General features: G+C 41.7%; 1 protein-coding gene across 6 annotated transcripts in view; it reads left to right on the forward strand.

The window, feature by feature from the left end:
• PROM1 (prominin 1) overlaps nucleotides 1–17,602 on the forward strand; it is a 95,446-nt gene that overhangs the window by 56,157 nt on the left and 21,687 nt on the right. For all 6 annotated transcript variants that reach the window (XM_074951648.1, XM_074951649.1, XM_074951651.1 and 3 more), the window contains 9 exons: nucleotides 146–235; nucleotides 1,877–2,094; nucleotides 2,498–2,572; nucleotides 3,959–4,022; nucleotides 7,933–8,092; nucleotides 13,280–13,432; nucleotides 14,754–14,877; nucleotides 15,339–15,442; nucleotides 15,902–15,986. In XM_074951648.1, the coding sequence (XP_074807749.1) occupies nucleotides 146–235; nucleotides 1,877–2,094; nucleotides 2,498–2,572; nucleotides 3,959–4,022; nucleotides 7,933–8,092; nucleotides 13,280–13,432; nucleotides 14,754–14,877; nucleotides 15,339–15,442; nucleotides 15,902–15,986 (1,073 nt within the window). The remainder of the gene's footprint in view (nucleotides 1–145; nucleotides 236–1,876; nucleotides 2,095–2,497; nucleotides 2,573–3,958; nucleotides 4,023–7,932; nucleotides 8,093–13,279; nucleotides 13,433–14,753; nucleotides 14,878–15,338; nucleotides 15,443–15,901; nucleotides 15,987–17,602) is intronic.

A 17,602-nucleotide genomic window follows, 5' to 3' on the forward strand; every position in this document is an offset into this window, starting at 1 on the left:
TTCTTACACTGAACTTTGATTTAGTCCTGAGTGCAACTTTTTTAGAAGTTAATAAAAATTGGTGCAGGATACTTGTTCTGATAGGTAGTGATACGGGATTGTACTGAACTGGCTTGCAGTGTGCTTTTATTTTCTCTTTCTACAGATGTTGGGCCATTGCTTGGCAGCAGAGTTCAAGAGCGGTTCGCGAAAGAAGTGCGCCCTGCACTCGATGCAGCTCTAATGATGGCAGGAGGTAAATGCACATCTCTGCTTTTATTTATTAACGTTCTATTGCCTTGTTAAGAGAGACACCCTCTCCTTATTCCACAAGTTTATGTAATTTTGTAATCAGTCTATAGGTGGAGTATTTTTCTGGGCAGTGACACTTATCAAATGAATTGAGAGTTTTGTGCATGCCTTGGGACAAGAGGGAAAAGCATGGTCCCATTACAGAGGAAAGAGCATTATTCCAGTGGCAGGAGCTTATTTTTCTTTTCCTCAGAATATGCATCCTTGTATCTTTCTGCTTAAAAAGGTATTTGACCTCTGTGAACTTTCAGACGGACGGATACTGGACCTTCTGGGTATTAATAAGCGTCTTTGAATGCTAGGTTTTGGCTAGGTAAACGTCCCATCTTTACCTCTTCCAGTGGTCCCAATGGTTTATGGAAGTTGCAGTGGTAGAAAGTTTACACAGCAGAGTTAGCCAGTGGATTGATTGCATTGTACGAAAGGTTTTGAGCTTATTCGGCTGGGTCTTTGTAGTGAATTTCCCATAATTTGAAATTGTATATCTATTGCCAGACTTAATTAATGAGTAGTAGTTTGTCTGCTTCTCAGGCAGGTCATACTGTTTTATACCTTCAGTCCTCATAGGTGTGTTGCTGCTTTTTATGCCTGGGCTAGCACCATCAAGTTAAAATATTTGTCTAGTTTATTGTGAAGATACCAGCAACTAAAATTTCTTGACCATACATGCTTTGGGGCTTAGTAACACTTGATTCTGTGATTTCTCCATTATAAAGATGATTTCAACAGTTCTTGTTTTATACAAGATCGCTAATTCAGGAATTTGTAAGTGGTGCAGTTGTACATACAAAAGTGCAAATTATCACTGAAGTTAGTCACTGTTTTTTTTTTTTATTTTTCTCTACCCATGCACATGAAACTGTTTGCACACATCACCAGACCCCTTTCTCATCACCCATTATCATTCTCGTTTCTTTGCTTTATTTTTCTATTTGGCTTGAAGTCAAAGTGGAAAGGGCTATCAAAGGTAAAAGACTTGACAAAATCTTGTGTGTTGTGTGAAGTGTGGTTCATTTTTTGTGCACTTTCTTGTGCATTTTTAGCTGTATCTGTCTGTCTATTACTCTTCTGTTCAGCACTTCATTGTTTTTGTATGACTGGGCTGAGAATCTAAAGGCAGAAAATGTTGAACCAGCATTAGTGTTGGCTGGTGCAACATGTTCTGTTTCACTGGAAACTCACAGTTCAGTGATGTGCCCCAAGTGTATGGTAGTGATAGAAATACAGAAAATATCGTATTGAGCTTGCAAAACAAGGCCCTGGATTTGTTGCTAATGACTTGACACACTTGCGCTGGTATATGATAATGAAACAGTGGTCTCATTGTATTTCTGTGTTGCAATCCACCAAAACTAGTGAACCGAACAAAAAGTAAAAAGGGGTACATTTTGGGGGTGGGTGGAATCCTGGTAAAAATAGATTGACTGACTATGTTTGGCCTGTGCTAGCAAAATATGCCATGCTTCTATTTGCAGTATATTTTCTGCCGCAATAGTTGTTTTTCGTCATTAAATGTATGCATCTTGCTGAGTAACTGGACTGACTTGTAAATGAAACTTGTTTTAAAATCTTTGTATCATCATAGCAATCAGAGAAACAAAGGAGGCACTGGAAAATGTGAGCGTCTCTGTGGAGGTTTTGCAGGAAGGTACTGAAAGGCTGCATGCTAACCTGACCAATGTTAAAATACACCTGAGCAATACACTCAGTGACTCTGCGTGCTCTGCTGCTCAAGCTGCTTCAACTTGCAACATTATCAGAAATTCATTAGATCAACTGAATATCAATGCTAACTTCAGTGGGGTAAGAAAATATTTTTTCAACATTTCACAGTGTAGTTTCATTGTATTACCTCAGTAATATTCCTCTGATTTAGGCTCAATTTGTGTAGTAAAATGATCTGTTCTGTATCTCTTCATCTGTGCAATTTCAATCACTGCTTTCATCTTGAGTGCACTAGAAAGTAAGATAGAGAGAGAGATGTGTCAAACAGCTATGTTAAAGTGCTGTTCTGGCCAACACTATGATCTGCTAACTATAATTGAGTATAAATTTTGCTTTCATCCAATGAAGGCTTAAGGAGAGCACTAGCAATATTGTGCTGTACACATTCTTCCAATTTGTTTTTACATCTCCTTTGAAATATATGGTCAAGTAGTGTATATGGTATTTTGGTTGAACTCAAGAATGCTTTTTTCCATCCTAGTTGCCAGGTGTGAGCACACAGCTTGCCAAAGTCAATGATGTCCTTAAAATAGACCTTTCCAGTTTGGTTCAAAAGGTATGTTTCTTTACGTTAAATAATAGGATGGGATGATTACATATGACATTTGTTCTTGGCTTTCCCAAGTAGAAGTCTTTCTTCCCCTTTCCGCTTCTTAGTGGGTTTCTCTCCTAACTGTCCCATCTTAAGATTTAATATGTAATAATACTTATTTAAGTCTTTACATCTTCAGAGCAGTGTGCATCCATAATTAACATTAGTCTACGACAGGATATTCTTCAAAAGCAAAAAGACAGAATCTGGGTCTATTGCAGTGGTGGGCAACCTGCGTCCCATCAGGGTAATCCGCTGGCGGGCCACAAGACAGTTTGTTTACATTGACCGTCCGCAGGCATGGCTGCCTACAGCTCCCAGTGGCTGCAGTTCGCCATTGCCAGCCAACGGGAGCTACGGGAAGCTGCAGGGATGTGCTGGCCACTGCTTCCTTTGGCTGCCATTAGCCAGGAATGGCGAACCATGGCCACTGGGAGCTGCAGGTGGCCGTGCCTGCAGACGGTCAATGTAAACAAACTGTCTCGTGGCCTGCCAGCGGATTACCCTGACGGACGCAGGTTGCCCACCACTGGTCTACTACCTTTTCTTACTTTAAAACTGAGGTACTTTTAGTAGAAGCCCTGTTACAAGATAGAAAAGCAGTCCACAAGCCCCAGGGCATGAGGGGTTCATCCAGACCCCTCCCTGTCACATGGGTGATAAGAGTGAGGGGGAGATACAAAGGTAGTGAGTGATGGCTAGGTAGAGTGAAGTGTGCCCTTTCCTTTCCAATCTGGTTAAGATGCTGGAAAGTTCTCTGGTAATTGGCATCCACTGTTTTGAGCATCTTGGGGGTTTTTTTGTTCATAATCCTTTGTCTCCATAAAACAAAGGCCTGAGGAAAAGGATTGAAATTCTGGCCCTGGTGTCAGTGTTGGTCATCTTTCCTGACTGGTGTTTCTGCTCACCACTCTCAATGTGACTTTCTTGTTTTGGGATGGGCTGTGGGCACTCTGAGAGGAGTAGACTGTGCAGGTGTTCAGCATTTCAGCATTGTTTACAGAGAATACATGCCTGTGTCCTTAGCTCTGTAAGCTTTAGGTCTGCGTTGGACAAAAAGCACCTTTGGGTCATAATCATGAGAATGTGACTGATGTATGTTTAAAAAGTGTGTGTGTGTGTGTGTGTGTGTTTGCTGCTTCAGGGACTAATTGGGAGAGTAAACTACCTGGATTAGACTCTCTCATTAAGCTTTCTGTAGTATTTTTGTACTTTTAAGGGGTGACATAAAATTTGTTTGACATACCAGATAAGATGTGATGTGTATAATATTAGCCCTTTTATAATAGAAAAACAGATGTGAGCAATTCGGCATTGAGATGTTCTTTTAACTCTCACCATTTATTTTAGGGCTATGCAGCCTTTAATGATACTCCGGATTTAGTGCTGAACCAAACCAGGAACATCTTATCAGGTGAAACTGATGATAGAATTTGCTTTTTATTTTGATTGATAAATTGTTTTCTAGAGCATAACATTGAAGTTTAGTAACACTCCTTTACCATGGTTATATTTTTGTATCCTCCTTATTGGTGATGTCTCAGAAAATGCTATCAAAGATGAAATATAAAACTTGTTCACATTTTTGTAGACTGAGAAGACCACCTTTGGCAGTATTATTGTCTCATAATTAAATCTAAGAAGACAACATAGGGTGTTTGTGTGCATTGTTTCTTAGACTACTGTTGCCTTGCAAGTATCAGAGGCGTAGCTGTAAGAGAATCATAGAATATCAGGGTTGGAAGGGACCTCAGGAGGTCATCTAGTCCAACCCCCTGCTCAAAGCAGGACCAATCCCCAATTTTTGCCCTAAATGGCCCCCTCAAGGATTGAACTCGCAACCCTGGGTTTAGCAGGCCAATGCTCAAACCACTTTACCCACGAAAGCTTATGCCCAAATAAATCTGTTAGTCTTTCAGCTGCCACCGGACTTCTCGTTGTTTTTGCCTTGCAAGTGAAATCTTGATGTCTAAATGGCATTTGGGTTACTATATCTTTATTGTGCTATAATGTTGACCGTGCTTTGGTTGGAAAAAGCACGCATACAATATTTATTATTTATTTAAGCTAAGCTCCTAATAAAAAAAGAAACTGATCTATGTTGTGGTATAAAATCTAGTGGGTAAACACATGCCTTACATAATATTTTAACTTGTTCTTTATCTAACCTTTTAAGTACCCAAAAATCAAACCGTTAAAATCGTTAAATTGGCTAATAGTTTAGTTATCATTAAAGGGTAGCATGTAGTACATTTAATATATGAATGTGTATACTAATGTGTTTTAATTTTTGTTCTTGCATTGTGGACCTGTTCTGGCAATATAAACAGCTGTTCCTTGTAAGTTTGGCAAAATAATACACAGTATGTATGTAAACATAGCATACTGTTTGACCTTGTCTAAAATGAGTCAAAGTTTTCTAAGGTGATGATGATACATTTTCTTTATTAAGGAGATCTAAATGCAAAAATACTCCTTTCAAGTAGCTGGCAATTTGCATAAAACAAGGCAGGCTTTCATTATTTTAGCAGCTTGATGTTTCTTACTAATAACTGAGTGCAGGGTAGACATCAAGTTAAAAAGAGAGGGGAAAAAATTGTAATAGAGTAATTTCATGAACAGAGAGGAGGAGGGTTTGGGTCTAGGAAACCTGGTACCTGAATCTATTTGTTTCAAAGCATAAAAAAGGCCTGATTCTCCTGGAGGGAGGGGACAGTGCTGAGCATTACCAAATTCATATGACAAGTTGACATCTACAGAATGTATCCTGATGGAATAGGGTGCATCAGAATTTTGAAGGAATAAAAGAATGAAGAAAAATGCATTTCTTTATATATTTATAGTACAATAGGAGTATGAAATATTTTAGGATCTCTGTGCAGCTAAATATAATTGTTAAATTATGCCAACAGATTGGCATGTTCCCTCATAAATTGAGATGACCAAAATATTACTTCATTAGCACAGCTTTTTGAAGAATGCTGCTAACTAATTGGAAAGGCTTTTTATTTAAAGTATGCATTTTGTAAAGACCAAGATTATAACTTCTAACTCTTCCTGTGTTAAGAAGTTAATATAGGATCTTCAGTTCTTTAACAGGGTGTGTTGTATACTGTAGGAATAGTGTTTAAACTAGGGCTGTCAAGGGATTTAAAAAAATTAATCGCAGTTTTAATCGCATTGGTAAACAATAGAATACAAATTGAAATTTATTAAATATTTTTGGATGTTTTTCTGCATTTTCAAATATATTGACTTCAATGACAACACAGAATACAAAGTGTACACTGCTCACTTTATATTTTTATTACAAATATTTGCATGGTAAAAAACAAAAGAAATAGTATTTTTCAATTCACTTAATACAAATACTGTAGTGCAATCTCTATATCAGGAAAGTTGAACTTACAAATGTAGAATTATATATTTAAAAAAAACTGCTTTCAAAAATAAAACAATGTAAAACTTTAGAGCCTGCAAGTCCACTCAGTCCTGTTTCTTGTTCAGCCAATTGCTCAGACAAACAAGGTCGTTTACATTTGCAGGAGATAATGCTGCCCGCTTCTTGTTCACAATGTCACCTGAAATTGAGAACAGGCTTTCGCATGGCACTGTTGTAGCTAGTGTCGCAAGGTATTTACATGCCAGATGCACTAGAGTGTCATATGTCCCTTCATGCTTCAACCACCATTCCAGAGGACATGCATCCACGGGATGGATCACTTGATAACTACCTGTTCTGTTCATTCCCTCTGGGGCACCTGGCATTGGCCAGTGTCAGATGACAGGATACTGGGATACATGGACCATTGGTCTGACCCAGTATGGCCATTCTTATGTTATGTTCATGCTGATGACGGGTTCTGATCGATAACAGTCCAAAGCAATGCGGACCGACACATGTTAATTTTCATCACCTGAGTCAGATGCCACCAGCAGGAGGTTGATTTTATTTTTTGGTGGTTCGGGTTCTGTAGTTTCCGCATCAGAGTGTTGCACTTTTAAGACTTTTGAAAGCGTGCTCCCTACCTCTCCCCTCTCAGATTTTGGAAGGCACTTCAGATTCTTAAACCTTGGGTCGAGTACTGTAGCTATCTTTAGAAATTTCACATTGGTACCTTCTTTGCGTTTTGTCAAATCTGTAACGAAAGTGTTCTTAAAATGAACATGTGCTGGGTCATCATCCGAGACTACCATAACATGAAATATGGCAGAATGCAGGTAAAATAGAGCCGGAGACCTACAGTTCTCCCTCAAGGAGTTCGGTCGCAAACTTAATTAACGCTTTCTTTTTTTAATGTGTCATCAGCATGGAAGCATGTCCCCTGGAATGGTGGCCGAAGCATGAAGGGGCATACAAATGTTTAGCATATCTGGCATGTAAATACCTTGCAATGCCGGCTACAGAAGTCCCACACAAACGCTTGTTCTCGCTTTCTGGTGACATTGTAAATAAGAAGTGGGCAGCATTATCTCCCATAAATGTAAACAAACTTGTTTGTCATAGTGATTGGCTGAATGAGAAGTAGGACTGAGTGGACTTGTAGGCTCTAAAGTTTTGCATTGTTTTGTTTTGTTTTTTTGAATGGTGTTTTGTAACAAAAAATCTACATTTGTAAGTTGCACTTTTGTGATAGAGATTGCACAACAGTACTTGTATGAGGTGAATTGAAAAATACTGTTTTATCACTTTTACAGTTCAAATATTTGTAATAATAATATAAAGTGAGTGTACACTTTGTATTCTGTGTCATTGAGATCAATATATTTGAAAATGCAGAAAAAAATCCAAAGATATTTAATAAATTTATATTGGTATTTATTGTTTAACAATGCAATTAGAACTGCAATTGATCGATTAATTTTTTTAATCCCGATTAATTTTTTGAGTTAATCAACAGCCCTAGTTTAAACAATCTTAAAACTTCTCCTAATAATCATTCATAAATGTAGTACCTAATTGCCTGGCTCAGTATTATTTCATATATTACCAAAAAAAATGGAAGATTTAAGCTAGCTGGATTTAAAAAACACATTCTTTTTAAAATGAATCAACAGAAAACTCTGACATGACGTCAACATCTTTCATTGTTAAACTGAATGTTAAAACTACAGTATGTGTGTCTTAAAATGCCATTATCTTATGTTGAAAGCTAATATTCCCTGTGGCTTGCCTGTCCTGTTTCATGCTTGTCTTCATGGCTTGCCTTTCTCCATATACAATATGGCTGAAATGAATGAGCATTTTAACTTGGTGTATATAGAGTATAATTTGTCTTTTATGGACTTGTAATGATGTACTCCCACAATGCTTGGTTTTTCAGATATCAAAAATTTGTTGGACTTGATTGGTTCAAATATCACTAGCTTCACTAAAATGCTTCCTGTTCAGAAGGTTCTAGCTGATTTAACAATATATCTTACTCAGAGTGAGGCATATGTTCAAGATTATTTCCCAGTAGTGGAACAGTATGATTTCTACAGGTAGGTACACATTACTTAAGCAATAAGGTAGGAGGAGAACGCTGTGTAGGAATATTTTGACATAATTATTTGTTTTTCTCAGGACAATAAAAGTGTGATCGCTGAGCGACAGTGCAGCCTCGATGCTATTGTGAAGTTGTTGTAATTTATTGTTCCTCTGGTGGTAGAGGCCTTGTCAGGATTTTGCTGGGCACTCTACAAGCATAAAGTTGGCCTTGGTCTACACTACGGGCTTAGGTCAAATTTAGCCGCGTTAGGTCGATTTTAAAATGAATGCGTCTATACAACCAACCCCGTTCCATTGACCTAAAGGTCTCTTAAAATTGACTTCTGTACTCCCTGGCGAGGGGAGTAGCGGTAAAATTGACCTTGCTGGGTCGAATTTGCGGTAGTGCAGATGCAATTCGACGGTATTGGCCTCCGGGAGCTATCCCAGAGTGCTTCAGTGTGACCATTCTGGACAGCACTTTGAACTCCGATGCACTAGCCAGGTACACAGTAAAAGCCCCGGGAAATTTTGAATTTAATTTCTTGTTTGGTCAGCGTGACGAGCTCAGCAGCACAGGTGACCATGCAGTCCCCCCAGAATCGCAAACGAGTTCTAGGGTCTCCCTTTCGGTCCATGCTGGATCTGATGCTGTATGGGGAGAAGAATCTGTGCAGGCCGAACTCCGATCAAAAAGAAATGCTAATATATATGCCAAAATCGCAAAGGGCATGGTGGAGAGAGGCTACGACAAGGACATGCAGTAGTGCAGAGTGAAAGTTAAGGAGCTCAGGCAAGCCTACCAAAAGACAAAGAAGGCAAACGGTCACGCCGGGTCAGAGCCCCATATATGCCGCTTCTATGATCAGCTGCATGGCATCCTAGGGGGGGACTCTGCCGTTACCCCACCACTGTCCGTGGACACCTGCAAGGGGGGAGTCTCGCGCAACAAGGAGGAGGATTTTGTGGATGAGGAAGAGGAGGAGAATGTGCAGCAGGCAAGCGGTGAATCCTTTCTCCCCGGCAGCCAGGACCTTTTCATCACCCTGGAGCCAATACCCTCCCAAGGCGGGATCCCTGACCCTGAAGCTGGAGAAGGCAGCTCTGGTGAGTGCACATTTGTAACTACAGTACAGGTTTAAAAGCAACAGTGTTTAATGTTTGATTTGCCCTGAAGAATTGGGATGCATTTGCAGCCGGTACAGGTACTGGAAAAGTCTGTTAATGTGTCTGGGGATGGAGCGGGAATCCTCCAGGGACATCTCCATGAAGCTCTCCTGGTGGTACTCTGAAAGCCTTTTCAGAAGGTTTCTGGGGAGGACTGCCTTATTTCGTCCTCCACGGTAGGACACTTTACCATGCCTAGCAAGTAGTCTGGAATCATTGCAGCACAAAGCATGGCAGCGAATGGTCCTGGGTTTTGGTTGCATTCAAGCAACATTTGGTCTTTATCTTTCTGTGTTAGCCTCAGGAGAGTGATATCATTCATAGTCACCTGGTTGAAATAGTGGAATTTTTGTAAGGGAACAGTAAAAGGATCCCGTTCATGCTGGGTTGTTTGCACATGGCTAAAAGGGATCATCCTGGAGAATAGCCACGCGGTGGTGGGAGGGGTGAAGGGATCATCCCAGAGAATAGCCCTGCGGTGAGGTGGGGGGAGGTGTGTGCTGCACATCCACCCGAAAACCGCAGCCCCTCCTTTTAAATGTGAAACCCAATTGGCATTGCTTGCTATGGGAAAGGATGGCACTGCAGTTTGAAACCATTCCCACATGTTATGAAGGTGGAAGAAGCCAACCCTGCATACCAAAAGGCTTACCATGGCTGCCTGGAAACTGAATTCTGTTGCCCCAGCTGTGTGTGATGTGTCACCGTACCGGCAGGCACTCAATATAAAAGGCAAAATGCGACCTTGTACCTAAAGCACACGTGCTGTCTGCTGTGAATTGCTTGATTCACTGTGAAAGAGTCTCCCTTTTGTTCTCAGAAATGTATCATCTTAAATTTTACTCTCCCTTTTTTTCTCCCCCCAGGTTCAAGTGTTTCTGTGCTCCCCCTATCACCTCTGTTCCTGACGTTATTGCAGATTAGAAGGCGAAAAAAAAGCACTTGTGATGACATGTTTTCTGAGCTCATGCAGTCCTCCTGCACTGAAAGGGCACAGCTTAATGCATGGAGGCATTCAGTGGCAGAGGCCAGGAAAGCATTAAGTGAGCGTGAAGAGCAGAGGCAGGAGGCGATGCTGAGGCTAATGGGGGAGCAAACGGACATGATGAAGCATCTGTTGGAGCTGTAGGAAAGCCAACAAGAGCACAGACCCCGCTGCATCCACTGTATAACCGCCTGCCCTCCTCCCCAGGTTCCATATCCTCCTCTCCCAGACGTCCAAGAATGCGAGGTGGGAGGCTCCGGGCACCCAGCCACTCCACTCCAGAGGATGGCCCAAGCAACAGAAGGCTGTCATCAAACAGTTTTGATTTGTAGTGTGGCTACAATAAGCAGTGTAGCCTTGTCCTTCCCTCCTCCCGCACCCCACCCCACCCCACCCAGGCTACCTTGTCAGTTATCTCACTTTTTTTTATTAATAAAGAAAGAGTGCATGGTTTCAAAACAATAGTTACTTTATTTCCTTTGCCAGCTGTGATTGAAGGGGGGAGGGTGGCTGGCTTACACGGAATTAAAATCAACAAAGGGTGCGGGTTTGCAGCAAGGAGAAACACACACAGCTGTCACACCGTAGCCTGGCCAGTCATGAAACTGGTTTTCAAAGCCTCTCTGATGCGCAGCACACCTAGCTGTGCTCTTCCAATCGCCCTGGTGTCTGGCTGCTCAAAATCGTCCGCCAGGCGATTTGCCTCAACCTCCCACCCTGCCATAAACGTCTCCCCCTTACTCTCACAGATATTTATGGAGCAAGCAGCAATAACAATGGGAATGTTGGTTGCGCTGAGATCTAACCTAGTCAGCAAACAGCACCAGCGCGCTTTTAAACATCCAAAGGCACATTCTACCACCTTTCTGCACTTGCTCAGCCTATAGTTGAACTGCTCCTTACTACTGTCCAGGCTGCCTGTGTATGGTTTCATGAGCCATGGGAGTAAGGGGTGGGCTGGGTCCCCAAGGATAACTATTGGCATTTCAACATCCCCAACGGTAATTTTCTGATCTGGGAAGTAAGTCCCTTCTTGCAACTGCTTGAACAGCCCTGAGTTCCTAAAGATGCGAGTGTCATGCACCTTCCCCTGCCATCCCACATTGATGTCGGTGAAACGTCCCTTGTGATCTACCAGTGCTTGCATCACCATTGAGAAGTACCCCTTGCGGTTTATATACTGATTGGCAAGGTGGTCCGGTGCCAAGATAGGGATATGTGTTCCGTCTATCGCCCCACCACAGTTAGGGAACCCCATTGCAGCAAAGCCATCCAGTATGACCTGCACATTTCCCAGAGTCGCTACCCTTGATAGCAGAATGTCAGTGATTGCATTGGCTACTTGGATCACGGCAGTCCCCACAGTAGACTTGCCCACTCCAAATTGATTCCTGACTGACCGGTAGCAGTCAGGCATTGCAAGCTTCCACAGGGCTATCGCCACTCACTTTTCGACTGTCAGGGAAGCTCTCATCTTGGTATTCCTGCATTTCAGGGTGGGGGAAAGCAACTCGCAAAGTTCAAGGAAAGTGGCCTTATGCATACGAAAGTTTGGCAGCCACTGTGAATCATCCCATACCCGCAACACTACGTGGTCCCACCAGTCAGTGCTTGTTTGCCGGGCCCAGAATCTGTGTACCACTGTATCAACCAGCCCCACTGCCGCGATGATGTCCCAATTGCCACAGCCCCACTGCCCCCATGATGTCCCAGTTGCCACAGTGCTTTCAGGAACATCTGTGTCCATGTCCTCATCACAATCGTCCTCGTGCTGGCATCTCTTAGCCCAGTTCTGCGCGTACTCCAGGATAATGCGTGAGGTGTTTACAATGCTCACAACGGCAGCGGTGAGCTGAGCAGGCTCCATGGTTGCCGTGGTGTGGCATCTGCCTGGGTAACCCAGGAAAAAAGGGGCAAAATGATTGTCTGCCGTTGCTTTCATGGAGAGAGGGAGAGAGGGAGGGGCAACTGACGACATGTACCCAAAACCACCCTCGACACTGTTTTTGCCCATCAGGCATTGGGAGCTTAACCCAGAATTCAAATGGGCAGCGGAGACTGCAGGAACTGTGGGAAGCTACCCACAGTGCACCGATCTGTAAGTCGATACTAGCCACAGTATTGAGGACACATTCTGCCGACTTAATGCACTTAGTGGGGACATACACAATCGACTGTATAAAATTGATTTCTAAAAATCGACTTCTATAAAATTGACCTAATTTCGTAGTGTAGACATACCCTAAGACAGTTTCTGCACTGAAGAACTTAGTCTGTTAAGACAATCAAAGGGTGGGGATAAGGGATGTAACATACAAGCAGCATGATGGTTTGCAAATATCACGTTAGTTCCACAGTTTTCTTTTTGGTTAGCTGTGAATTTTTTTTTGTATTTATTTGGGGGTGGTATATTTTGTTTTGTGCATCAAATGTCTTGTAGGGCAAGAGTGAGAAAGAAGGGGAGATGGGAGGGAGAGAAATCAGAATGGAAGGAAGGAAGGATGGAGAGAGGCATGGAAGGTGTTGGAGTTGAGTAGTGTTGGATAAATTCTACATATGTAGGTAGATTGAGCAGAGTTACTTTGTTGTCATGAGTAAGAAGGAAAGAATACTTTGGTAGGAATTAAGGTTAATCTTGCATTTCCCTGATTATATGCCATTTAACTGTGCTTTTGTAATTGCAGCAATACATTGCAAAGTGCCAAATTGTGCACCTTTACCATAGGTTTTAACCCCAACAATCTAAAAACAGAATTGTTCTGCAACATTCAGATATGAAGTAATATTTGTGTATTTTCAGACAAGTAAACTTTACAAGAGCAATTGGAAATTCTATAACACATCCACACTCACAGATTTTTATTTGATTTTTGCACTGCTCCGTTTATAACCCATTTGAGATGGGTCTCTTCTGAATTATTAGTCACCCTGCATAATATTTTTACCCTATAATCTCTTTGATATTTCTTCTTTAATATGCATGATTGATTTTTTGGTCTCTGGTGTGCCATACATATTAATCCTGTAACTGTCTATATTGATTCATTAGATGGTTGGGTTGTCTAATTCTCTGCTGCATGGTGATTCTGATCCTGGTCTTTTACTGTCTTGGACTATTATGTGGAACTTGCGGTTATGATAAACATGCTTCTCCAACAACCAGAGGCTGTATCTCAAACACTGGTGGCAATTTCCTTATGGCGTGAGTTTATATTTTTAAAAATATAAGTTAAATATTACACAAACATCTCTTGCAGTTATGTACTGTATTGTGGAAAGTATATTTTGAAGTGCAGTGGCTTTATTACCTGGGTAAATATATACGCTGGCCAACTGAGGGCAGGGGTGATAGATTTTTAAGAGGAAAATACAGATTAAATGTTTGGAAACTAAGTTCCTCAGTGGAAGCAAGTTTTAGCCTTGGGATGCTTCAAAAGATGTTAGGCTGGCATTGATATACAGTAATTTCTTTACTAGAGGATCATGTGAGAAGATAAACCATGTGAATCTATTATAGTGAGAGCATTTTGGCTAACAAACATCCATTTAAACCAACTTGGGAATTGCAAAATTGGGACATATGTCTAATTATTTAGAGTATAAAGGGAATCTGTAGTTTTCCTCTAAAAATAATATGTATGGAACATATTTTTAAACATGGTTTGGGCTCCAAAAGAAAGAGATTCGATCTGCTGCATCAGAAGAATAAGGGAATATGGCCTATTTCTGTCTGATTGCTGAGGGCTTTTTTCTGTGGGCGATAATGATCCTTAGGGATCCTAGCATTGGGTTTAATCCATCCTTCTTGCTGAGGAGGGCTGGAACTTGCACAACCACTTTTGAAGACTAAAGGCTTCATTTAAAAAAAAAAATTAAAAAAGGCAATGCTCTCACTCTTGACAGAGGCAATATGCTCCACTTCCAACCTAAGAAAGGAGCGAGCCTGCTTGTGTCTCAGACTCTGATCCCTAGTGTGCTTTATTCTACTCCCATTTCAAAGTGAGGTAAATTAAGTCCACTCTGCACGCAGCAGAGTCCACGCAGCCATGTAGTGCATGGCAGGCTAGTGTGATGTAGATTTATACACCAGCTTACCACAAACTAAATGTCCATATAAACAATTCAGTGGTCCCCAAACTTTTGAGGGTTGCGCACTCCTCCCCCCGCCCCGCCTGGGCCTCCTGGGTGGGGGACGTGGACAGCGGTAACGGGGGTGGGGGTGGGTCTGGGAGCGGAGTCGGGGGGTGGGGGGGCAGAGCAGTGGTGGGGGTGGAGACTTTCCCACCCCCCGGAAGGGCTAGCCCAAGCTGCTGCACTGCACACCCCTCCCCCCCCACCCACCGAACATTCCTCCACATGTGTCGCATAATTCAGGGACCTCTGCCTTAGTTTGATGCAGGGCTACTGGGAACAGTCTTTGCCTCTTCTTGGTAATTGCTACAGTTACTGAATTTTGGCTTAGCTACTGCATGCACTTCAATGTTCTTAAATTCTCACTAGATTTTTTTTTTCCCTTTTTTCAGTGGAGTAGGATTCAGTTTCCTTTTCTCCTGGGTGCTGATGATCATAGTGGTCATCACCTTTGTTACAGGTGGAAATGTAGAAAAGCTGGTCTGTGAACCCTATGAAGACAGGACTTTGTTCAAGGTGAAATTCAAAATATTAAACAAAACAACCAACCAAACAAAAAAACATTCCAAACCGACAAGTCTTTAAGATGTTTGTAAATTTTTGTGCCGATTTGGCATTTTCAATGACACACATCAGTCATGATAATATGGGACTATTCGTGTCCACTCTGGTGGAGAGGCTCATCCTCTTCTTGGTTGAATCTGCAACTGAGAATGGCAATGCAAATACTGTCTGCCTACCCCTGGAGGTAAATCTCCCTGAAGCTCAGCAGCCCATGATAACATGTGGAGCTACAATTTGCACTTTCTGCTCCTGACAGATCATTGGGTCTGGTGTGTCTGCTTCTTTTTCCATCAGCAGATGATAATCTCTGAGGGTGAGACACACGTGTGTGTTGAAGGCTCTCATAAACAAATGCGGGCAGGAATTTAGAAATGTAGAATTATGATAAATAATTTCAGTGCACTTTGTTCTAGGTTTTGGATACTCCCTACTTACTGAATCAGCATTGGCGAAGCTACCTTTCTGCCATCGTGCTTAAAAATCCAGATATTAATTTGACCTTTGAAAAAGTTTACAGGTACAAAAAAAATAAAATCTTGGCCAGGATTTACTGCTGTTACCATGCATTGCTTTTTGTGATTCCTGGTGTCTTCATTGCCAGCAATTTCCATATTCTTGATTTCCAGCACCAAAAATTGCCTATCTACTGTATGAGGTGACCCCCTAATTTCCTAGTGAATCACTAGCAAAAATGAGTGACCCACATATAAACCAGTTATTATAGGTAGTCTTAGTATAATACAATTGAACAAAAGCAGCTGTCCTTGTGCAAAGCTGTTTTGTGTATTTTACAGCATCATAGAATCTTTAAGCAAATTGTTAAATACTGTCCTTCCCATAGCCTGACATCCAAAAGATATGGCTAGAACTCTATAAAAATTGATTAACCTAAAATGTGCTGGCATTGTTTAATCATTTAAAAAAATAGCACCAAGGTTGGTTTTCAAATTGATATATACATCATTTATTTTCATAGTGACTGCAAAGAAAACAAAGGAATTTATACTACACTTCACCTAGAAAATCTCTTCAATATCAATGAGTTTCTAAACATTAGCATGGTAAGTAAAGGAAGTTTGTGATTGTGATCCTAATGTTGGAGTGTGTGGAGGGAGATTGCAGTTGTCAGTTAACCATTTCAGGTGTTCTTGAACACAGTAAAAACAGGTGGTTTGGGGGGGGAGGAGGAGGGGTTGTCCATTCCTATATTCTCTAACAGTCAAACCTGGTTAAGCTGAGAGAAAGTGTCTTATTTTTAGTAAATAACTTTGTAGAATTCTTCCATTCAGGGCCTTCATGGGCATGGAGAGCTCTATGCATGGGATTACTTACTTACAAGTAAGGCTAAGATTTTTGTCACAGATATTTATAGTAAAAGTCACGGACCGGTCACAGGGAATGAAGAAAAATTCACAGAAGCCAGTGACTGGTCCCTGACTTTGACTAAAACTATCCATGATAAAATGGGAAGTGGCTGGACAGATGCTGGTTGGCTGCGAGTTCCATGGGCCCCGCCCCCTCCACCCACAGCGGTGGGGAGCTGCTGGGGTCCCCATGCCAGCCATAGCACGGGTAGCCACGGAAATCCCCTTGCGACCAGTGGTGGTGGCCGCAGGGAGCTGCAGGGGGTCCCCCCTGCCACCGGCAACCACAGGAAGCTTACAGCCAGGGCTGAAGTCACAGAGGTCTTTGGAAGTCACAGATTCCATGAACTCAGCGACTAAATCGTAGCCTTATTTATAAGTAATAACGTTGTTGGAGGTGGAATATAGCATGGGAGGTGTTCATGGCTTGTAATATACCAGAGGTCAGATTAGATAGATCTGGTAGTCCCTTCTGTTCTTAAGCTCTGACACTATTTTTTATTTTACATACATGAAGACCTCAAAGTCTAGCATTCTCCAGGAGATGCTGAGACTTCTTATTAGTTGCAGACAACATACAGTCTCACTCTTCATATTTCAAGCCCCTATAATGACATGTTCAGTTTGGCAGGAACCAGAATTAAAGTTGGTCAAAGAAATGAATTGCTGTCCTATATGCTCCCCACAACCCATGTCAAAACTTGTATTATTTGAGAGAGGAAAAAATTATTTCTCCCAGCTTGGTTTCTAGAATTGGCCAAGGTTAATTGGATATAATAATCAGCTGTACTAATTTGTATTGCAGTAGCTTCTAGAGGCCTCAACTAAGATTAGTGCCCCATTATAATAGGCATTGAGCCTACGCATAGCAAGAGACTGTCCCTGCCCCAAAGAGTATACAAACAATAGACAAGACAGAGGATGGAGGAGAAATGAAGGCACAAAGACATGAAATGACTTGCCCAAGGTCTCTCAGGAATCCAGTGGCAAACTTGGAATAGATCTCTGATCTCCTGCATCCCAGTCCAACGCCCTGTCTGCTGGACGGCACAAATCAGTGCAATACTTGTCTTCCATTACATAATAGGCTGGAGTGTTTCTGTTATCTTGATAAATTGTTAGAGGATCTTTTCTGATCAATTGGTGACCACTTTACCCAATTATGGTGTAGAATTTTTGTCAGGGCTGATGATAAAATGCTAGAGCCCTATGTTCTCTAGATCTACCATACAGCCTGTGGCATAGCCTGGCCATGTTAAGACTGCTTTATCTGAAGAAACACATTTCCTGCATTTTATCCCAGTATCTGTTCT

The sequence above is a fragment of the Natator depressus genome, chromosome 4 (assembly GCF_965152275.1).
Source record: "Natator depressus isolate rNatDep1 chromosome 4, rNatDep2.hap1, whole genome shotgun sequence".
Lineage (NCBI taxonomy): Eukaryota > Metazoa > Chordata > Testudines > Cheloniidae > Natator > Natator depressus.